We start from the raw sequence: 23650 nt of genomic DNA, 5'->3' as shown, positions 1-23650 counted from the left end.
CAGATAATTTGTTTTCATATCTATATTTTATCTTAGATTTGTTTCTATAATACATTTTCACCTTTTGAATTATTACTTTTTACCACTATGAATTTAAAAGTAAGCATGAACAAAAGATGTAAAGCTTGATCAAACTATTTGATCACATTTGAATGATTATCCGCCAAAAATAGAGAGATTATTTCATCGGAATAAAACTTACACCACTTCTTCCACACAATATCTTAATAACAGTTTCATAGATTGATTTGATTCAATATGAAAAATCATTTTGTTCTAATCGAGGGAACCCTAAACGTCTTTTTCTCGAAGTACCCATAAGAGAATCAAAATTTTTCTCGGCACACACGTCCATTAATATTTATCTGTTGCACGTAATAATATTAACATAATAATATATATCACTACACATAAATGACTATTATTTGAAAGGAATTAAAAAGAACTGAAAAATTCATATTTGAATGACTATTAAAAAGAAATAAGTTGTAAAAAAGTGGTGGAAATAAGCATAGTTAGATAATAATTTTATTTGAAATTTTTAATTCGCTCTCATATTAAGTGACTAAGAAATTGAAGAAATCAGTTTTTCTAATTTTTTTTTAAATATCATAAATTTTATCAATAACAGTAATTATGAACTCGTAATGTCACTAAGTTTCTTTAAAGCATTTTTAATACTATAAATCATATCGTTAGCAAAAATTTTCAGAAAATAGTCAAGTCTTACAAAAGGAAGAATTTTTGATTTTCAATCAGCATAAAAAAAAGCATTAACAACATTCTATAAATAAATAAATAGTAAAATAAGTAAAAAAAGCGTAGTACTGTTTAGCTGTAGATCTTATACCCTATGTTTATAACAGATATCTGCAATTTCATTGTTTTATAAAAGAAAATTAGAACATTTTTAAAATATTTCAAAAAAATGGTTAATGATACAATTTGTTAAGTATCACAAAAATAGATTCTTAAAACAAGTTTTACTCAGCTGATTCTTAAATTTAAAAAAATATTAATACGAAAGTTAGAAGAATGGCTTAATTTAATATTAAATATGAATAAAGCCAGACAACGTGAAAAGAGAACAAAAATTGTCATACTGTCATTTGGTTCTATAATGAAGAACATTCTTTAAAATTGAAACACAGAATAAAAGAAGGAAGCAAAAAAAGAAAATTTCAAACAACATAAAGGAAAAAAAGCGGGGTTGACTATTTGGGTAGGAAGAACAACTGTGAACAAGAAAAAAAAAAAGAAAAAAAAAGAGCGTAATACTGTCTAATATTGGATTATCTTGTTCAAGTTTATTCTTCCTATCCTATTAATTATCAAATATTAAAATAATAATAATTTGACTATCTTGTCCAAGTTTGCTTCTCCTATCTTAATGCTCAACCCTCTTTTTTCCTAGCTGTTACTTGTTTATTTCTCAGATTTTTGCCTTTCCTTCTTTCATTTTATGCTTAGATACTGAAGAAGGTTCTTTATTTTAGAACCGATATCATAGAATATTGTGTTTTGTTCTATTAATAATAAAACCTGCAAAAATGGTACACAAACTCAAAAAAATAAGTAAAATTCACCTATTTCACAAACTTTACATTCTGCTGCAACTGGTGTAAAATGATAATATATAAACATACGCTGTTTATTTTACCTATTTCACAAACTTTACATTCTGCTGCAACTGGTGTAAAATGATAATATATAAACATACAGTAATTTAAATACCATTCTTTTTAAAAAAATCTTCACCTTTCGAACAACTCAACTACTATGAGTATAATTTTTTCTTAACAGCATTAAATTTTAGGAAATTTATCAGTGATAATTGCAACTCGATAATATTAATGAAAAACTAATACAATTGAGTGAAATAGTTGTACTGAAATCGATCAGAAATGCATAAAAATGTACACGTGTTTGCAATTTGTAAGTGATTCAGTTGCATTTCTGTGGGAAAAATATTCAGTCAACGAAGTTTATATATTTTTATGATTAAGATGAAAATCTTTCAAATAATTTTTCAATACATTTAAAAAGATGGTAAATAAATGAAAACTTACTTATTAATAAATTGAATAGAACTTACTTTAGTCAAAAACGAATGTATTGTAACACAACAATTTCTGTAAGTTTATTTTTGGTCCATTATTGGATATTAGTAAAATCTTTCCCTTACGCTGTATATTTCCACAATATGCAAATAAATTGCAATAAACTATTTACGTTACTCAAATATAAATATTTTAATGTAATTTGAGATTTATAAACGTACATTAAAGCAGTAGAATATCTATGCAAATAATTATTATTTTATATGGTTTATATGGACTGATTACAATTGAAATAAACTTACAGAAATCAGCCAATGTTTTAAATCTCAAACATATGTTGGGTCAAGTCGAGAAGTTAGCAAACTGATTACCTAGTACACTATAGTAACGTGATTACATAGTGCACTATAACGTAAAGGTAAAAAAAAAAAAAACTGGCATTATACTGTTGTATTGAGATTGCTTAAATGAGTCAATATGATCACCCATCCATTAAAAAGTACTCTTAGAAAATGTCAGAAATAGTGCTAACATATACTTGGCTGACTATCTTTCAATATTAAGTGTTTTATAGCTAATATTAATCGAAATAACCCGTATAAAACTCANTGTATTTTAACACAACAATTTCTGTAAGTTTATTTTTGGTCCATTATTGGATATTAGTAAAATCTTTCCCTTACGCTGTATATTTCCACAATATGCAAATAAATTGCAATAAACTATTTACGTTACTTAAATATAAATATTTTAATGTAATTTGAGATTTATAAACGTACATTAAAACAGTAAAATATCTATGCAAATAATTATTTTATATGGTTTATATGGACTGATTACAATTGAAATAAACTTACAGAAATCAGCCAATCTTTTAAATCTCAAACATATGTTGGGTCAAGTTGAGAAGTTAGCAAACTGATTACCTAGTACACTATAGTAACGCGATTACCTAGTACACTATAAGGTAAAGGTAAAAAAAACTGGCATTATACTGTTGTATTGAGATTGCTTAAATGAGTCAATATGATCACCCATCCATTAAAAAGTACGCTTAGAAAATGTCAGAAATAGTGATAACATATACTTGGCTGACTATCTTTCAATATTAAGTGTTTTATAACTAATATTAATCGAAATAACCCGTATAAAACTTACTGCCATCACCAATAGATTTTGATACCAAGAATTCTAGGGGTATTTATTTTAGAGCTATAGTGATAATAACTCAAACCTTATATTAAACCAGTATAAAACTTACTGCCATCACCAATAGATTTTGATAGCAGGAATTCTAGGGGTATTTATTTTAGAGCTATAGTGATAATTACAACTCAAAGTTTATATTAAAACATGAAATGAATATTTCGAACGTTAATTTATAAATGGTGGACGTTTTTATTCAGGTAATTGAAGAATTCAATGTACCAGAAGCATGTTGTCTGTTGCGTTTGATGGGCGTTGCTGTAGAATCTGTGTAGAAGAATCGTGAAGCCTCTTCTTAGCATCAGCATTGGGCTATAGAAGTGTTTGTGAAGAAGCAACAGCAGAAGGAAGCAGCAACAGATGATGGGCAGGCAAGCAACAGCAGCAGAACAGGTAACAATACACAACAAAAGAGAAAGAAGAGAGAGAGAGAAAAGCACCATTATCTCCCAGCTCAACATTCAAACTATCATAGCTTTAGCATTTCACATGATGATAGAAGATTTTATGCCTTGAGCTGCGAAGCGCAGTACACCATTTAAAATTATAAAATCGCTTCAATTTTATCATTTTCAATTTAGTACCGCTTTGCCCAAAATGCTCTCATCTGTTATAAACTGGGTTTAGCTATATTTAATTTATTATAGTTGCGTAACTCAACTAAGTGTTTGTGAGCTTTCTAATTTTCAAAATCATTATTTGGAGTGAATTCACTGAAGAATTTTAGTGAACTTTGTTTTCAAAATCGACACTTAGATTAAGTTAATTGGAGTATTATTGAAAATCTTTCCAGCAGTCAAATAAGTTGTAACTGGGGTGAATAAGTTTGGATTTTTGAGAGTTTTTAACTGCCAATTTTGACGTTTAATGTGAATTCGTAGGAGACAGTTTCAAAAATATTTTTTCATTTGAATTAGTGACATTTTCATATATATATATATATATTATAAACTAAATTATGAAGAAATAATTGAGAAAATGTTTTATTTTTATTTAAGTTTTTTTGAGTTTCGTGTGAGGAAGTGTTAAAAATATTAATTAATTATAAAGAGTAGGAGTTATTTAAATATTTAATCAAAAAAAATTGTTAGAATGCAAACAAGTTCTACTAAAAGGAATGAAGAAGGGATAATTCTAAGAAAACTGTAGATATTAATAAAGACTTAACTTTTAGTAAAATTAGAAAAATCGGTAGAATTGGTTTATAATCAAACCCCATTGTAATAAATAAAGCCCCACGAGAAACAAAATTTTCTAGTAGAAGAAAACTAATTTATGCCTTAAATTTGAGATGAACTTATTAAAATAGAAAAATTAGAAAACTTAAATATTTACTTTTATTACTAATATTTAATGCTTTTATATTTATAATATTTATTCACCCAACAATTTTTCCACAAGCGTACTAACTTTCTTTTTTATAATTTGGCGGTTAAAAATTAAACCAACTGCCTTTGTCTTCAATTAATAATTAAAGAGAAGGTCATTGTTAGGCTCAAAATTCATCATAGCTTAATACGAGATGAACTATGTTAAGTGGAAAAAAAAATAAGAAGATATAATCACTTAAACTGCGACTTTAGATAATATAAAATTGCAATTTATTAAATAAATGGCGCTGCTTTCATACGGTATAATTTAAACTGTTATTCTCAATATTTTTGAAACTGCATTCCTACGTAACAGAAATGTTGGGAAAAGTTTCGATGTGTTAGGGTGCTAAGAAAAATTTACTTGGGAGGTGGCATACAAAACTCTTTCTTGAACATAATGTGTTGTGTAGGAAATGATTAGTGATGTCAAAAACATTTTTGTTAGTTATTCATATATCAAGTTATATATAGTTATTCATATGACAAAGTTTTTTTAAAAATTATTGTTAAATTATTGTTTAAAAATGATTAGTTATTAAAATTTTTTTAGCTGGAACTTCGCAAATTGCTCTATTGTGTAAATAAAGTCGAGTGAAGAGAAAATGGCCTATTATGAAGTATTTTGAGTCAAGTATTTATGGTGTCTTTGCTATGATAAATTATCAAAGCTTTTAATTATTCCTCACATCTATACTAGTGTTATTTTCGATACTTAAGCGTAATTAAAACGAATGAATTTTTATCCAAGTACCTGATTTGGTGAATTTGAAAAGAAATGAAAATGTTTCTAATACGTGATACGAGGTACTTATCCGCAATGGTATTACTATTATATTTCTACTCTCAGAAAACCGCGAACACTTTCAAAACATTTTAATTTTTTTCTTAAAAAAACAAACAAATTGTTTTTAAAATTTCTTTAAGGACAAAAAAAAACCCTAGGAAATAGCGTTTTTATCTAAATCGAAATCACTGTTAGTTTACATTGGTAGAGAATTTGAGGTATATGTATTGCTAAATTTACTGCAAACTTAATATGGTGCTATGTTAAATAATATTATAGAGTTTCTAAACCTAATTACACCATATTACGGTTCAACTTAAACTGGTTCAAAGTACTGATGTCATAGTTCAACGTTTGACTGATTTTTCTGACAGTTCTGACGCTACTAACCCTCTCTTTGTTTAGAAGTTATTAGTGAATGACAATTTCAACAAGCGTTGGCATCAAGCAGAAAAGATTTGTGAGTTTCTCACACTAAACATCTGTCTCATATTTGGCAACTATGCCCAACATGAGTCAAAACTGATTAATGATATAATTATGCGGCAGTATTACTCCCTAACATAACGGTTCTCGAAAAAGTATTACACGAAGTACTCAAAGTGCAAAGATATAAGCGACGACATGAATTATATTTTAAATAAATTATAAGATATAAATAAATAATATTTTTATATTTTAAAAAAATTTATAATTCTTACATTGTTCTTCAGAGAAGTAAGAATAAAATGTTTGTTAGTTAGTACTTTTTCAGTAGAAACATGATTAAAATTGTTCTCTATCACATTCAGATTTTTTTTCCTTCAACTATCAGAAAATGTCTATTAAAACGTTTCTGCAATTATTTTTTGATTAAATTACTTGAAAAAATTGCTCTTCTAAAATCAGTATTCCTAAATAATAGAAAGGAATAGTAAAATAAATTTTTTTATTTATTCACGTTTCCAATATAGTGTTTCCGATATATTGAATAAAGAACTTCTATCGTAATGATATGGTTAGCAACAAGGCAATTTTTTTAAAAATAAAATATTATTGAAAAGTTTAGTCCTTTTAATCATCACTCATGCTTCTGGCAATATTATATAATCCAAGGCCATAAAATCAACTATTCATTTAAAACATTCAAATCGGACTAATGGAGATTTTTTGAACAAAAATAATATGAACTTGTTATGGAATATTGTTATTTATAGCATAAGTTTTTAGCTAATAAGTGCTTAGAATAATTTTGATGAACTATTAAAATATAAAATTTCCTCATAAAATATCAGAATAGTTGCAGAGCTACTATTCTAATAGGACTTTGGGTGTTCAATATCTCCTTGTTAGTCCGACTTCAGACAGTCAAAAGCATATGCAAAGCAGTGAAAGCACTATAGAATATAATTGAAAAGTATTTTTGACTTTTATATGGTTACAAAATTAAGTGAGTTTTATTATATTATAATTAATGCATGACTAACAAAAAATATCACATTTATTAGATAAAAGTTAATAAAAACATTTTATTAATTAATGAGTAAGTCTTAAATTATTTAATGTTATTATTAAAAATGCAATTAGAAATCATAATAAGTTAGCATTATAATGTTAGATTGTAACTTTAAAAATCAGTTTATCAATTTGATTGTTAATTAATTAAAATATAATTGAAATATTTGATAAAAAAAGCTATTTAGTAAGTTAGTATTACTTTTGTAACTTGATAATAAAGAAAATGTTTTTTATTTTTATTTAGGTACTTTAACTAATATTTTTAAAATAAAAATTTTGAAAAATGTGTTCGACAAAAGAAAAAAAATTCTAAAAAATTAAATTATATATTTCATATAGTCTTTTTAGACTAGATGTATTGTAAGCTTTCAAATTTTGGTATCGAAAGCGAATATAAAGCATTTTAAAACTCCTGTCTTGTACAAATTAAGTATCAAGAGATACTCTATATTTTTGCTTTTTCGGCATTTATATATCTTCATATATAGAAGAAAAAAATAATTTTTGTGATTGTAATTAATTGGAGAAATTATGTCATGTTTTTAAAATGGCTGGATGTTTTATTCATAAAAAACATGTGCCAAGTTTAATTTTATAGGATGTTCAATATTTTTACGAATACACGAGGACATGAAACGATTTATTTATCCTTAAAATATTTAATTATTATTATTTTGGATTTTAAATTCAGCGAACTCTATTCAACAGTCGCTTTATAACTATTTTTGGATGGACTGATGTATTATTTTACAGATGTAGAAAAAAAAATATGAAATAGGAAATGTTTAATTAGTTTTGTTAAATACTACAGGAATCTTCTTATAGTTGGGTAATAGTAAATAAAAGGCATTCCTTTCTTTGAAAGTCCAGAAGTCATTTTAATCTATGTTAATTTATATGATAATTAGCCAACTCAATTTAATTTAAATTTAAATAAAACTGGTAAAAAATTGACTGAATACTGCTGAATAAGCTTAGAAATACAATAAAAACAAGTTCCTCTCAAATTCACAATTGAGTTTTGAAATCTACGTTAATGGAAAAAGTCACGATTTTTTCAATTCAAATTAGATTAATTTTTCACTGTCCATTAATTTTAGACCGTTAGACTGTGGTTGAAACCAGGGTGTCTAAATTAAGTTTCTAAATTTTGTTTTCTAAAAGTCAAAATGGAGCAGTACAAAAATAAATTCTTTTTATAATAAAAAAACCCCCACATAGTTTTGTGTCGTATTGTTTTAATTTAACAATTTTCTTCTTTATACTAGTTCTAGCTTAGAGACATATGGATAATACTTAGAGAAACATTAACGAAGGAAGAAAATGTTAGGAAAAATAAGGATATTAATTTTGCTTAAAACGCTGTTAAAGGAGTACACTAACTAAATATTAAAGAATGATAAAATACAGATCACGAATGTTTTAACCTGGAGTGTACTAGAGTTCCTATTGTTAATAGTTTAAGCGTCTTTCTGTCTAGACCCAATGGATCCAGAGAGTCGAGAAAGGTGCGGTCACTGTGTCTCGACTAGCAAAGAACGGCGACAAAAATAGATGGTACCGTTAGTTGGGATAAAATATAGGGTCAATGGTCCATCTCTTACTCACCAGGTGGAGTAATACACGCAATAGGGTTTAAAAAAAGAAATATGTAACTTTTTTTTTGGCAATCAATTTGATTCTGAAATCGCGCCATTATCTCAATTGCTGTCTCTTTTGAGTTCTAATGATATTTTGATACGTGAGCTATTTTTAAAAAGTTGTATTTTCCCTCTCAATTCGTGTAAAGAAATAAATGTGCGTGCAGATCTACCGCGACAGCTGCATATCATTTGATTCAACATCTGACATGAAAAAACAACATCTAAATAAGATCACGTTGGGAATTTAAATTTTAAGAAAGAGAAAAACATTTGACTTTAATGATATTTAAGAATTTCTGAAGTATTATTAAAAGATTTTAAGAGTATTTGACACATCATAATGTAAGAACTGCAAAGTACTCTCACAGATCATTTCAAAAATAATTAAAAACTTTTCATTTGCATGTAATAAAAAAGTGACTGCTATTGTAGTAGTAAATAAATTATTTATATTAGTGTTGTTATTATGTTTACAATAATCTAATAAGTTATGTATGCTCTGATTTCTATGATTTTTTCCTAACTGTGATTTTATATGACTACTTTTTATAAACGATAATGGATTTTTCTAAATATTATAATTATGTGTTGCCATTATTTGTAATTTTTTTGACATATAAATGTGATATTTGTGACGCAAATAAAAATGAAAGAATAAAACGCATAAGTGTTCTAAAAAGTGTGTTTGCGGTCGCTTGAAAGAAAGATGAGAATTCATGCAGGATAGAGGGATTACATAGGAAGAAGCAAGTATTTTTCCTACCATAGCAGCTTGCGTAGAGGCGGCATTCGCTCGGCTCTGGGCGGCCTTTAGCTGCGCCTGGAGGTGGGGCGTCGGATGGAAATATCGGCACATGTCCCTCGAGCATCGACCTTTCACAAAATCCATGCATACAGTGACCATTCCCTCCGCACTGTCCACTGTGACATGGTCAGGAGGGTGGGCGAACCGGCACTCGGTTTCGGGACGTTTGCAGTTGCCCCGCTGGTATTCCCTGCATACCTGAGCAAAGCAAACAATAAAGCTTTTTAGCCCCACATTATTAAAACAAAACAGCCATGAATGTTAGTATAATAAATCAGTTATTTAATTTCGATTTCTGCCCTTTTTCCAAGCTACTGCACAAGCATGTATTTACAAACCCCATGTACAGCTGCTTTTATTGTAAATTCAACAGTTTGACACTGGGTTGAAAAACTATTCCTCTCTTCAAGCGCTCAAGTTAAACCTTCGGAAAACTATTCCTCACTCCAAGCTCTCAAGTTAAACCATCGGAAAACTATTCCTCTCTTCAAGCGCTCAAGTTAAACCTTCGGAAAACTATTCCTCACTCCAAGCGCTCAAGTTAAACCTTCGGAAAATTATTCCTCTCTTCAAGCGCTCAAGTTAAACCTATAGAAAACTATACCTCTCTTCAAGTGCTCAAGTTAGACGTTTGGAAAAAAAAACAATTCCTCTCTTCAAGAGTTCAAGTTAGACGTTTGGAAAACTATTCCTCTTTTAAAGTGTCCGAACTTCGATTCAATTAGAAATTCTGATATATGTCTATCAAAGGAAAACATGCAATTTGAGATAATTATTTAGTTACTCGTAGCGAAAATTATTAGAGATTCCAAATGAAAGCGCATGCACCTGAGAACCACAGAGAAGAAAGTTTTAGTAAGTCGCGTTAAGATGTATGTTTGTAAAGGTTGTAGAGAAGCAGAAACGCATGCTTGTGCTAGAAGCAGGATAGTAAATTGTTACATTTAAAACGCGAGCCAGCATGAAGTTAATGCGCTTTCATGGTTTGATTTAGATTGCATATTAAAGAATATCACAGATATCAAGAGCATACTTAACCTGTAGTGAGGAAATAAATTTTCAGTTCAGAACATTTTTATACAGTTAGATTATTTATAAAAACATAGAACTTAATTTGTTTTTAATAATCTAATTAGAGAACTGTATTAAAAAACATATATGAATGGAAAGTTACTTTCTTATTCAAAATGGTCTAAATAACAACAATATAAGAATATTATAATGTACATATTAGCGCTCACATATTAACAAATAGAACATTCGTATATATAAATGCTTTGTATCACACAGTGATTGTGAACATAGTATGCAAGTAATTTACACAACAAAAACAATGCAATCTTGTCACATAAAAATTTCAATTTGGGAATAAAAATACTTCTCTTTTTTATCTCTTCCTTTTCTTGAGAACTGTTCTATGTATTTTCAGAATTTTTTCTTTATATTCATAAAAATGTCATAAAAAGTAAAGGAATAGTTTCAAGAATGTCATTTTAATTTTACAGCGATATGGAGTCGATTGTCTACAATTTAAACATTCATGATTTATAGATTAGTTTGTTATTATGACGTATAATACAAGAAATGATATGCTTAATAATTAAAAGAGAAATTTACATGAATACCATCCCAACACAGGTTTAGGCATGACGGTTTCTGGAAACCAGGCAACATCAAAAAAGTTGAACATCATTTCTTTTGACACTGCTTAAGCGTATATACGAAAACCCATTATTTTACGTGATAAAAAACAACCAACTGTTACACTTTTCTTTCCACGATTTTTTCAGTGTATTCTTCGAGATTAAGGGAAAGAAACAGGATGTAAAAAATTTAAGGTAGACTCTTCACAAAAAAGGAGAAAATAATTTTGAAGTACATTCAAGACGTTTATTAATTGCACGTATTTGTTACTTGCGTGAATTTCATTGTTTGCGTGTGCTTCTTACTCAAAAAACTGAGGCATGACCGTCTTTTTGCTTGCTTTACATAGCACTGGCACACCATACACCACTGAGAATATAAAGGGGATGATTAGGGAATCGGGATAATTTTTGCACTGGGAATTGGCCCAGTGAATAGCAGATATGTGCAGAAATTTGGCATATTCACGGAACCAATTAGAAGAATAATACCTTAAAATGAATTATTAAGATTTGCCTTTGCTAAACTGACAAAAGTTACTTTAAACTCGGTGCTAATAAAAGAAAATTGCAGACAAACTAAATTTGCAAGAAAAGGGCGGGCATCTTTAACATTTGTTAGATATATAAGAATAAAATTATTTCATATCTGATGTTAAAAGTGCATTTAATTCTCGACATAAAAGTAACATTAAAGTTTGTTGCCTAATTTTTATTTAACAAATTCACTACTTTTGAAATACCTATTAAAATAAAACAAATATAGAAGAAACAAATAATTTTAAAATGCTCACAACAAATATTCACACATCTATGAAATTCTTCTAATTCTTTAAAATACCGTTTAATTTGAAAAGGAAATTGCTAACTAGACAGAAATTTAAAAATGTTAGAGAAGAAACAAAAGCTTGTTTAAAGATACCAGAAATACGATAATTAGGTTTCAAAATCTCGGGATTAGAGCAAGGCTTAAGGTTGTAATTACCACTTGAAATTTAACGCTTTTGATTCAATAGGTTCATTTGGAAACAAGAAAAACTTATTCTTTGGAATGGATTTCTTAAAAACAATATAAAGCTGTTTTAAAGAAACAGCACTGTTCCGTTGCGGATAAATTCAATAGAATAGTGCAAATGGGAATGATTATAGCATAGTTTGGAATGCGTCCAATAATTTGGGTGTAAAAAGCGTGATTGAGGAGATCACAAGTAAGATGTACGAGGCGTGAACATTATTTGTTAGCGATGTCTTTCTGGCTGATCGATGGGATTTTGTGAACGAAAGGAACGTTTTTCGTGTGATTAACAGAAACGTTGAATTGGTGGATCTTTTGGGAGGTGAAGAGAAGGATTTGCCTCAGACAAACAAGTCAAGATACTCTACCCCCCTTTCTGACAAGCTCTCAGTAACTTTCCGAAGTTAAGAATGACCTTTCAAAAAGGATGGAGCTTTTAAAAAGAGTATGAAATCGATTATTTTCCAAGTTGTCATACTCTAAGTATGGCGCATTTATTTGAAATATGATGTCAATCTTGCAAAGAGTTTTTTACCCATTTTTTATTTACGTATTAGTTAAAGGTATTTTTAACAATATACTTTTGCTGTTATAACAGTTCATAAAATAAATGTTAAATAATTGCTTTCTTATTGATAGTTAAGTAACAGGGAAGCAATCATCAAAAACAGCTCACGCTCCTGCAAAACCATTAAATATTAGATTCTATATTAAATGAGAAAAAGGACCTTTAATGTTAGATTTTATATTGAATGAGAAAAAGACAGCTATGCCATCATACGGAAGACACACATTTTAACTGTCACTTTCTAAAAATTATTCATTCTTGCTTATTTTTTGTATGTTGTATGCTAATTGAATAATTCGGCTTCTTGCAACCGCCATCATTTTGCTATGCACCAGGGTAACTGAAAATACATCACCCATTGCTAAATTTGCCAGATTTACTTCAGTCAGTTTGCAACAAGCCTAGATTAGTGAGGGTAAATAGCCTTATTAAAGGTTTATTTCAAAAGGTCGTAGAAAATTCAGTCTCACTGATATATTCTTCGCAGATTTCCTAATAGTCCTAAATGTATTTAGGTTGAATTTAATAAGCGTGAAAATTATCAGGCAGATTAGAAAATACAGAAGACTTTTCCAATTAGCTCGGTGTATTGAGAAAGGCCAGCGATATTTGCAAAGAGTCGGGTTTTTTAATTAGCCAACCACATATACATCATACTAGTATGACATGGTGAAGTGAGTCCATCGGATGAATGAGTTTTACTTTCCCATGACACCAATAAGTGCGTTATGGGAATCACAACATCAACTGTTTGCAAACATCATCATAATCTGGTTATTTCTGAACATATAATTGTAATAAATTTGAAAAAAAAAATAGCCTAGTTACGGCATTTGACTTCATTTTGAGACAACTTTAATCATACAAATAAAATATTGCCGAACTACGCTTTAAAAAATTGCCTTTTTGTTTTGTGCTTAATACCTTTTTTTTCCTTACTTTACTGTATTACGCATACTTTCAAGAAGAACATCGCACAAATTTATGGTATTATGCTCCCTGCTTTCCAAACGTCAATATGGTTGTGGCTCAGTGACGTTTTGGGGCGCTTTTATCGCAAATTGGGCAACTCCAACAGTCCTTTTCAAAAAGTAAAATAAATTTCGGCAAATATTTTAATATGTTAGGGTTTGTTACCTCTGAAACGCCACTGATTACTTCAGTGAACTATATTTTTCAACAGGATAATGCTTCGATGCACGTTTCTAAGAGCGCAAAACTCTGGTTTAAAGCTAATTCTGTAAATTTAATTTATTTGTCGAAGAGTCTCGATCTTAATCTAATCGAAAACTCATAGGGACATCTAGCCCGAGAATTTTCTAAAAATGGCGCACAATATCAATGCAAAGTGTATCTTGTCTTCGCTATAAAAGACGCTTTGGAAAAAATGTTCGTGGACATTTTAAGAGATTTCTCAGGATCTTGATCACTCGGCTTATTCAAGTGATTGTAAAAAAAGGTAGTTTTCTTGATTATTGACGAACATTTTAAGTATTGCAGAGCATGTCCTATTACTTTTTTCCATCTATCCGTTAGTGTTGAGTTTTGTAAAATTCATATTTTGTAGCAAAATTTTATTTTTTATGCGCTATGAAGAGTTATTACAAAGTTATGCAACAGAAGTCAAACTTATAAGGCTTCATTCAGATGAAATTAAAATAAGGCATATTTTCGCTCAATTTAATGTTGTCTTTATATTTTTTTCACTCACTGCACAATTAATCTTCAAAAAGAAGTTTCATACATGATATTTTATTCAAAAGCAAATGTTTAGAATTTAATACAAGAAATGATTCTAACATAGCGTCATTCAAAAATTCTTTAGTACAAAAAATATTTTTTTTCTACCTTTTATTATTTTATAATAAAATAAAATATCAAAATTATTCATGCGGATTACCATTGCAATATGAAAATCGTGTCCAAAAGTTGAAAATGCAATATAAAGTTACACTAAATGATAAATTCACTCATAATAAATTCAATTTAAAATTAAGTAGAATAATTTTGAACAAGATAGTATTTATTTTGCTCAAGCTTACAACCAATAAAGGCTTATGAACTACTGCTTCGCTTTGTTTTCACATATTTAACCTGCAAAACTAAAGAAAAATGTGCCTCGACCAACAATTATTTCATAAATATTATATTTTGTTTTTAATTTAAACTGATGAGAAAGGTCAATAATTTAATTTTTAGTTTTTTATTTGAATTAACTGAAATATACAATATTTTATTCTTAAAATGAATTTAAATTTAAGACTAAAGTGCAATGTTTAGCAAAAAACTTTTATTGAAAGGTTTCAAATATTTACTAAAAAGAAGTTAAAAAATTTAAGTCTTGATGTTCCGCACTTTGTCACGAAAATTATACGAAGATTCGTAAAAGCATTTGATTCCAGATTCTTGGATTTCTAAAATAATTCATAAACATTATATTTCTGCTTTGAATTGCGCAAAATCTATTTGTAAACTATAAAGCCAAAATCTCTCACGGGAAGAAAATAATTTAATTTTTAAGACATTTATTAACCACTAATACAATTATACAACCTTTTGATTCAAAAAATAAACTGAAATTTAAGGCAAACCAGGCTTGCACTATTAAATTAAATACAATGTTTAGAAGAAAAAAAAACTAGCCTTTGATGGCGTCATATCTTTATTAAAAAAGAAGGTGAAAAATAATAAAGTCTTGACGTTTCTCACTTTGTCACGAAGATTATACCCTCTTAATAGGATTTGCTTCTAGGTCATCGTATAAAGAATTTCTTTAATGGCTGCTCTTTGATGAATGTTGGCCCAGACGAGGGTGGAGGCATCGGATTTATTTGCGCCTAGTCCTAATGAAGCCCCTATTAATGTCCTTAATAACAGCGGCGAAAGTCTGTAAGGCTGACCGCATTTATTCTCATTAGCATTCGAGCGACAGCCATTCGATACCATTACTTGTTTGAAACCATTAATCCTTAAAGCGAAATGCTCACATTCATTCTTGTTTAAATCTCCGCAGTCTGGCTTCAAAACTCCTTTTTTAATTCTATTTATTTAGTCTTGGTTTTTAAATGTCGGCAAAAGATGAATTTTCTTACCTTTTATTTTTAGAAGTTTGGTTTAAAATGGATTCTGCTTTCAACTGACCTTTACAAAGCGTAAATTAATACTAACGATGTATTTTAATAAATATTTTTTGGAGGTGTTCGGCAATAAGGAAACAGGATGAGTGCTGTTGTCTTGAAGTTAAGTTAATGTTTAAAGTAAGAAAAGATCTTGACCTTAAGAGTTATGAATAGTTTTGTCTGGAAACAACATTTTGAAAAAAATAATTTATCAAATAAGTTTGGTAAGAGTAAAAATGGTGTTGCTTCACGTTTTGTTTCGATAAATCTTCCTTGTATGTATAAATTAGAGCTTTAAAAAAATCTATGTATCATTAAAAATATCGATATTTTTTAAACACCCTGATAAATAAAAGTAAAAAAGAATCCTTTACAAAAATATTTTTGAAGGTTTATGTCTTACTATGAATCTTTAATGTACGATAATTATCGAAAATGATAATATCGAGGTAACGATAAACATTGAATAGGGTAACCTCAGGAGTAACCATAGGGCATTCCTCTATAATGCTAATTATGGAATAGGATAATATCAAAATAATTATAGACAACGATAATTATCAATAACGATAGTATCGTGAGTAATATCGAAAGCGATAATTAAGAATGCTCATAAGTTTCGTTAGGGCAACGAAAATATTTATCAATAAAAAAAAATTGGAAAAATATCATTAAGTACCTTGAATATCTGTATATCCAGACAAAATATCGAAAGATATTGAAATTCCGATATAACAACTTTGCCCAGAGTTACCATAAATCTAACATACGGGAACATAAATAAAAAGTTAATTTTTGAAGTACAGTTTTGATGAAAATATTAATTCACGTTAATCAGCCGCACCAGCTCTAAGCATTGCAAGACTTGTGCTGCCATCATTCACGTTTATCAGGTAACGAATTTTAAAGGTAATCTGGGTTTTTTTTCTCTCCCCTATTTTTTATCATTGTAGTTGATGTTTTTATTTAAACGAATGACTTCAAAATTATTAATTTTATGGGAATACCCTTTCCGATTTGCTTTACGATTTTTAGTTTAAAAACAAATTCATTCCAAAACGTCGTATGTCATAAAAACAAAACCCGACAAGCATGTTAATTTAAGTTTCATCATGAATGCATCTTACATAAATAAATAAATATATAAAAGCCAAACTGGTCATCAATTTAAATTCTAGTCTTAAAATGAAATTAAAGACAAGAGGATTAAATTACGTTAATGGTGTTTAAAATATGACGTAACCTAACAAATTTATCAAATTATTTTTGCTCGGTCGCATTTTTCCTTCCCACGTTTTGGAGGAGGCTTTTTCGTTATTTATTCATTTAGAACTCCATTAAAAAAACGCTGTGAAGTCATTTCCTGCAATGGAGCATCCGTAAAATGTCACCACGCTTTCTTCAGTGAAAGATAGCAAACACACTGAATAAAATCGTGACGGTGGAAAGAATACGAAGGAAGATGGGGAAAAAACTCATTCCCAAACTATTTCCTGAAAACGAAAGCTGCATTATTGAGTCAAGAAATCTGATCATTCCACTACATTTTCTAAATTCTAGTACTTTTCTTATCAATACAAGATTGTACGTTGAAATAAAAAAAGAAGTAAAATAAATGTTTCTAAACTCAAAAAGACTAAAAATGAATTTTTTATATGCAAAGAACTCAATGAGAGGAAGAAAGGGCAAAAGAAATTTATTTTTCATTATACGCCAGCTGTTGAGCCCCTCAACTCCAATCTGCAAACGACCCATACATCATCGTTTGGGAGACATTTAAGAAAAAAAAAAATCGTTTGCTGCTTAATTTCAGATTTTGTGGTTAAGCTTACTTCAGAGAAAGATTGTTGGAAGACATTCAAGTTAGTTTTTATTTGCTTTAAAAATGCGAAGAAAAATGGTATTACGGATTTCCGGTAAAACAAAAAGACGTCATTTTTACACCGGATAAACTACAGTAACAAACAATGATTTTTTGAAATTTTGATATTCCACTTCCATGAAAGATGACATATGTGCAAAAGTCAGACTTGGAAGTTAAACTTACTTCGTATAAAGATTGCAAAAAGACATTTTTTTTTGTTGCATAACAAAATTAAGAAAAAATGGTGTTAAAGATTTCCGTTGAAATAAAAAAACATCACTTTTACACTGAATTAATTATATTAACAAATAATAACTGATTAGAATTGTTATTTGGTATTTTCATGAAGAAAATATTTCCCAAAAATATAGTTAGCGCTTTTTATGGTTAAGCCTAACATATTTCACATAAGGATTGTTGGGAGACATCCTAGCTAGTTTTATTTGCTTAAAAACATAAGTTTTACTTCAGAACTTAGGGTTAAGCCTAACATATTTCACATAAAGATTGTTGGAAGACATCCTAGCTAGTTTTATTTGCTTAAAAACATAAGTTTTACACAGAACTTTAGGGTTAGGCAAACTTCAAGCAAAGATTGTTGGGAAATATCTTAGTTTATATTTGCGTAAAAGTGTGTGGAAAAATGCAAAATTAAGAATTTTGGTTAAGCAAATGATAATCGTATACATAACATTAAAAACGATAAATTGTATAAATTAAATTAACCAACTAAAATTGATTGGAACTATTATTTTTAATTTATATAGTAGATAATATTTACGTTTAATTTCAAATTTTGTCGTTAAACCTCGTTTGCATAAAAAATGTTAGGAGACACAAAATTTGTTTTTTGTTGCATAACAAAATGAAGAAATAGTGGTGTTTTGCACTTCCGGTGAAATAAACGATTTCTATTTTTCGTAAGATAAATTACGTTAATAAATAAAAATTGGTTAGAGTCATTATTTCCCATTTAAAACAGGAAATTTTTTAAAAAAATTACAAGATTAATGACCGATATCAGATTATTTTTGCTTACAGCAAAATATAAAATAAGTGACATAAGATATTTCTGGCATTTAAAAAATAGCTTGCATTTGCAGACATAGTTGTTTGAAGATGTTATTTTCTATTCTTATATCTGGATCTACAATCCACGCTTTTTTCTTAAGACAATGTTTTCCAATTTTAGATTCTAAGATTTCCGACTCAGTGTTTCAGTAAGTAGTAAAAGTCTTTCAGTAAGTAGTAAAAAGTATTTATGAAATTCTAAATATATTTGACCATTTAAAAAAATAGTACTCCCGATGATTCCTCTAACTCAATTTGAAACAATTATTACATTTCTAAGCATTCAAATACAATACAATGACACAAAACAATGAAATAGTTTAATTTAGAAAGTTTTACATAACATTTATAAAAAATTTAAGCACACACGAACGAAGAATTTGCTCATATTTAATTAGTTTTAATTCTACAAATATACTTGAGTATAACAGAATACAAGAAATGAAAAATTTACATAAAATTACAAACCAGGTGAAGATTGTGTTTTCACAAATTTAAATATATTGAATTTAGAGCTGACATATCATGCACGAAAAATTATTTCATACATAAAAAATTACTAACTAGGCGAAGATATTTTCCCCCAGAGATTAAAAACAGTGAACTTAGATTTCACATATTATGCACACAAGTATAATAAAACTTGAACTAGATCCATCAACACTGATTACAGGCCTTTTGGTAATTCATTTAATTTATCAGTTTCATACATTAGAATTGCGACTAGAGAAGGTAGTTTATAAGTAAAGAGTTTAAGAGCTATTTTGATGAGTTTTTTGAAAGATATAGTAAAAAAGAGCAACTGAAAAATTTAGTTCATACATATTTAATAACAACAAGGTGACTATGGTTTTTTTCACAGAGCTTGAAAACAATGAACTTAGAGCAAACGTATTATGCACGTAAGTTTAATAAAATTTGAACTAGATCTATCACAGGATCAGGCACAGGTGGATTTGTTTAATTTATTATTTTGATACATTAGAATCACGACCTGAGAAGGTAGTTTATAGATACTATTTAGATGATTTTTTCTTAAAGATATAGTAAAAAAGACAAACTTACTTCTAATCTGTCAGTTCGAGGCGCCTTCTGTGTGACAATAGGTGTGTGCACAATAGAAGTAAGTTGGGGCGGTGGAGGTGGGGCGGCCAAAGCATCTGCGGGCACCATTCCAGCAGGGATCATTGGGCTAGGGCTTAAGTATGGACTGAAAGACGAAGCCGTGTGACCTGCGATAGCCGGCATGTAAGGTGAAGTCGACGCCTACGAGAAAGAAAATTGATAAATGTAATGCATAATGAAAAAAAGGTTTGATGTACAGCTATTTAATAAAAGATGACGTTATTTATGTATTTTTTCTCTTCTTTTATGTGAACAAAAAAACGCTTTTTGCAGGTACTTTATTGGTTACAAAGACTTATTTGCAAGCAGCGTATAAGATATTTGTAAAAAGATAGAAAATTAATATAAAGTTTTATCTCTAGGTACTGTAACAGTTGACCAATTGTTTTCAATAACTGTACTCAACAAAATAAACGCTATTTTCAAATATTGCAATCGTTGTTGTTTATCTTGAATGAAATCGAAGATTTACTATTGTTAACAATGTAGCTACTTTATATATACAGAGAAAAAAGTATATCTACAACCAAAATATGATCAAATTTATCGTGTTTCTGGCTCTATGGGAACACCAAAAGACTAAAGTTTATTGTTTGTTTATTGGATTTACATACATTTGCAGGCTTGTGTGCTCAGTTTAGGCTAATAAACCTTTGTCAAATAGAAGGACGGATAGTACAATACAGAGAATGACAGCACGAAGATACATCCAGGGTAACGGCAGGATTCGAACTCGCTACCTCCACGCTTTGCACAGCTTTTGGAGGGTGATACCACTTGGCCAGAGAGAGCCCCAAGACCTTTGGTAAAATGATTTTTGTAATGACTTTTTGGTAAAAGTCAAATATTTTTTCTATTATCATGCTGTTTAGTAGTAAATGATTCAAAATGAGGTAATTTTAAGCAAAAGTCAGCAATTTCAACAGTGCAGTACACACTTTTTAACTTTGCTTTTGACCGGGATCAGTGGCGTTGTCTTGTAATACAGCTGTTTGGAGATCTAGGCTGTAGGATGGCTTGAGGTTGGGAGTTCGGTCCTCTGTTGATTTATCATTATGCAGTTTAAAGGGCGACGTAAATAAAAGAAAGAACTTAGCTTTTTGTCGGTGGTTAAATAATACATAAGGGGAAAAAATTACTACATCAAGGCTGTCCCAACATTCTAACATGGAAGCGTAGAGGTAGCTGGTTCAAATCCCAACGTACCCTTGGATGCATCTATTTATATATATTTATTTATTTATTATTATATACTCATACGTATGCTTGTGTACTCATTACAAAGCTCAGCTAATACTCAGCTAATGTGCCCTGGTCAAGATGATATACAGATAGCACAAGATAGAGAAAGGCAGTACATGCATACAACTGGGACACGGTAGGACTCGAATCAGCTACCTCCACGTTGCAATAGACGCATCTTTGTAATGTTTTCTTTTTTTCAATTAGAGCAGTTTTTTCGTAAGCTAGGATAGGACTTGTAAAGGGTGTTTTGTAATGAGCATACAAGTCTTCATATGCAAATATAACAATAAAAAACCAGTTTGTTTAGCATGCATACTGAGGATTGTGCATTCAATATAAAATTGCTTCCTAAACTTCGTTAGAATTGAGTAATAGAGATTTTCAATCAAAACAAAAAACTAGAGATGAAATAAATCTGTTTTTATTCGATTTACTGTAAGGTCAAGTGTAGAAATAATGCAAGCATATAAATATGATATCTCTAAAAAGTTTAAAATTAAGTGAAAATTGTATTGTGATCAGAAATTTTTTCTTATAATTACTTTAAATATTTTCTTGTAGAGAACTTAAGTACATCCCTGGAGTTAATAGTAGAACCAAAAAAGTTTTCATCCATTTTTATTTGCCTATTTTAAGCGAACATCAGAACAGCATACCAAACTTCAGTGAATCTATTTTTTATGCTAATAAATGTGTTATATTACACAAAAAAAGTAGTTTAAATAAATAAAAAAATTTTGATGTTATTTGATTTTTTTATTATAAACAAAAAAAGTGACAGTTTTTGCCATTGAAAAATACAGTCACAAAATTTAAACCAAATTTTCGTTTATCATACAACGCACAATTATTTAAAAATACAGAAGTAATAATAGTGACTGAAAAGAACAATATTAACTATAAATAATATATAAAAAGCTTAGTAACTAAATAATCTGAAAGTTTGGAAGATCTGAGTTATGAAATCTAATTAATCCTTAATAAAGAATTATTTTGTCCCAATTCGTCCCAATAAATGACATATATATTTATATTGAAGATTAACAGTTCCAATAGCATTTTAATAATAGTTCCAATAGCATTTTTTAAAAAAATATATAAAATGAATCGCACATTAAAAACCATATCTATAAGTAACATATTGTTCACTAGTAAATGTTATGTTTATGACAGTTGGAAATACTTGTTACAAACTGGTTAGCTTCACAAAAATCGCTGGATCAAAAATCAGTAAGTCCAAGTACCCATAATTAAACTCATTAAAGTACATAGTATCTAAAGGAACGTAGAAAAAAGCAATATTGATTTTGTATACAATTATGCTTTTAAATAATCCGAAATAAAATATAATAATCCGAAATAAAATGAATAGAAAATTTTTATTAACCGTAACTAAAACCATTTTTACATATATAATTCCATTATAATTTATCCAACATACACGTTCAACTTCTGTAATGTCTTGTGGCAAAATAACAATTTTTGTGGATAACTGTTTCAAATTAACTACTCACTTTATTAGGAATTTCGCAATCCTTTCGTATTGAGACATTAAAACCCTTTCATCTCTTAATTATTCAAAATAAAACAAATATTGTTATTCAAAACTAATTGAAACTAAGCATAGCTATATGATATTATGACAGTTGAATACCCGAACAATTTCACAATTTCAAAAAATGTACATCAAAATTGATTACTCATCATATTAGGAATTTCGTAATACTTTCTTATTGGGACATTAAAACCCTTTCCTCTTTTAATTATTCAAAATAAAGCAAATATTGTTATTCAAAACTAATTGAAACTAAACATAGCTATATGATATTATGACAGTTGAATACCCTAACAATTTCACAATTTCAAAAAATGCATATCAAAATTGATTACTCATCATATTAGGAATTTCGTGATACTTTCTTATTGGGACATTAAAACCCTTTTATCTTTTAATTATTCAAAATAAAACAAATATTGTTATTCAAAACTAATTGAAACTAAACATAGCTATATGATATTATGACAGTTGAATACCCTAACAATTTCACAATTTCAAAAAATGCATATCAAAATTGATTACTCATCATATTAGGAATTTCGTGATACTTTCTTATTGGGACATTAAAACCCTTTTATCTTTTAATTATTCAAAATAAAACAAATATTGTTATTCAAAACTAATTGAAACTAAACATAGCTATATGATATTATGACAGTTGAATACCCTAACAATTTCACAATTTCAAAAAATGCATATCAAAATTGATTACTCATCATATTAGGAATTTCGTGATACTTTCTTATTGGGACATTAAAACCCTTTTATCTTTTAATTATTCAAAATAAAACAAATATTGTTATTCAAAACTAATTGAAACTAAACATAGCTATATGATATTATGACAGTTGAATACCCTAACAATTTCACAATTTCAAAAAATGCATATCAAAATTGATTACTCATCATATTAGGAATTTCGTGATACTTTCTTATTGGGACATTAAAACCCTTTTATCTTTTAATTATTCAAAATAAAACAAATATTGTTATTCAAAACTAATTGAAACTAAACATAGCTATATGATATTATGACAGTTGAATACCCTAACAATTTCACAATTTCAAAAAATG

General features: G+C 28.7%; 1 protein-coding gene across 7 annotated transcripts in view; it reads right to left on the bottom strand.

Annotated features, from left to right (window-relative positions):
* Positions 1-23650, bottom strand: part of LOC107438554 (muscleblind-like protein 2) — a 400349-nt gene that overhangs the window by 15644 nt on the left and 361055 nt on the right. For 4 of the 7 annotated variants that reach the window (XM_043043161.2, XM_071187782.1, XM_043043159.2 and 1 more), the window contains exons 3-4: positions 19714-19914; positions 9327-9566 (exon numbers count right to left, since the gene is read on the bottom strand). In XM_043043161.2, the coding sequence (XP_042899095.1) occupies positions 9327-9566; positions 19714-19914 (441 nt within the window). Of the gene's footprint in view, positions 1-3488; positions 3579-9326; positions 9567-19713; positions 19915-23650 lie in introns of all 7 variants that reach the window. The other 3 variants (XM_043043157.2, XM_043043156.2, XM_043043158.2) reach the window with 1 other exon arrangement.

This window comes from Parasteatoda tepidariorum, chromosome X1, assembly GCF_043381705.1.
Source record: "Parasteatoda tepidariorum isolate YZ-2023 chromosome X1, CAS_Ptep_4.0, whole genome shotgun sequence".
In the NCBI taxonomy this organism is placed as follows: Eukaryota; Metazoa; Arthropoda; class Arachnida; order Araneae; family Theridiidae; genus Parasteatoda; species Parasteatoda tepidariorum.
This window is presented reverse-complemented; position numbering and strand designations above follow the sequence as displayed.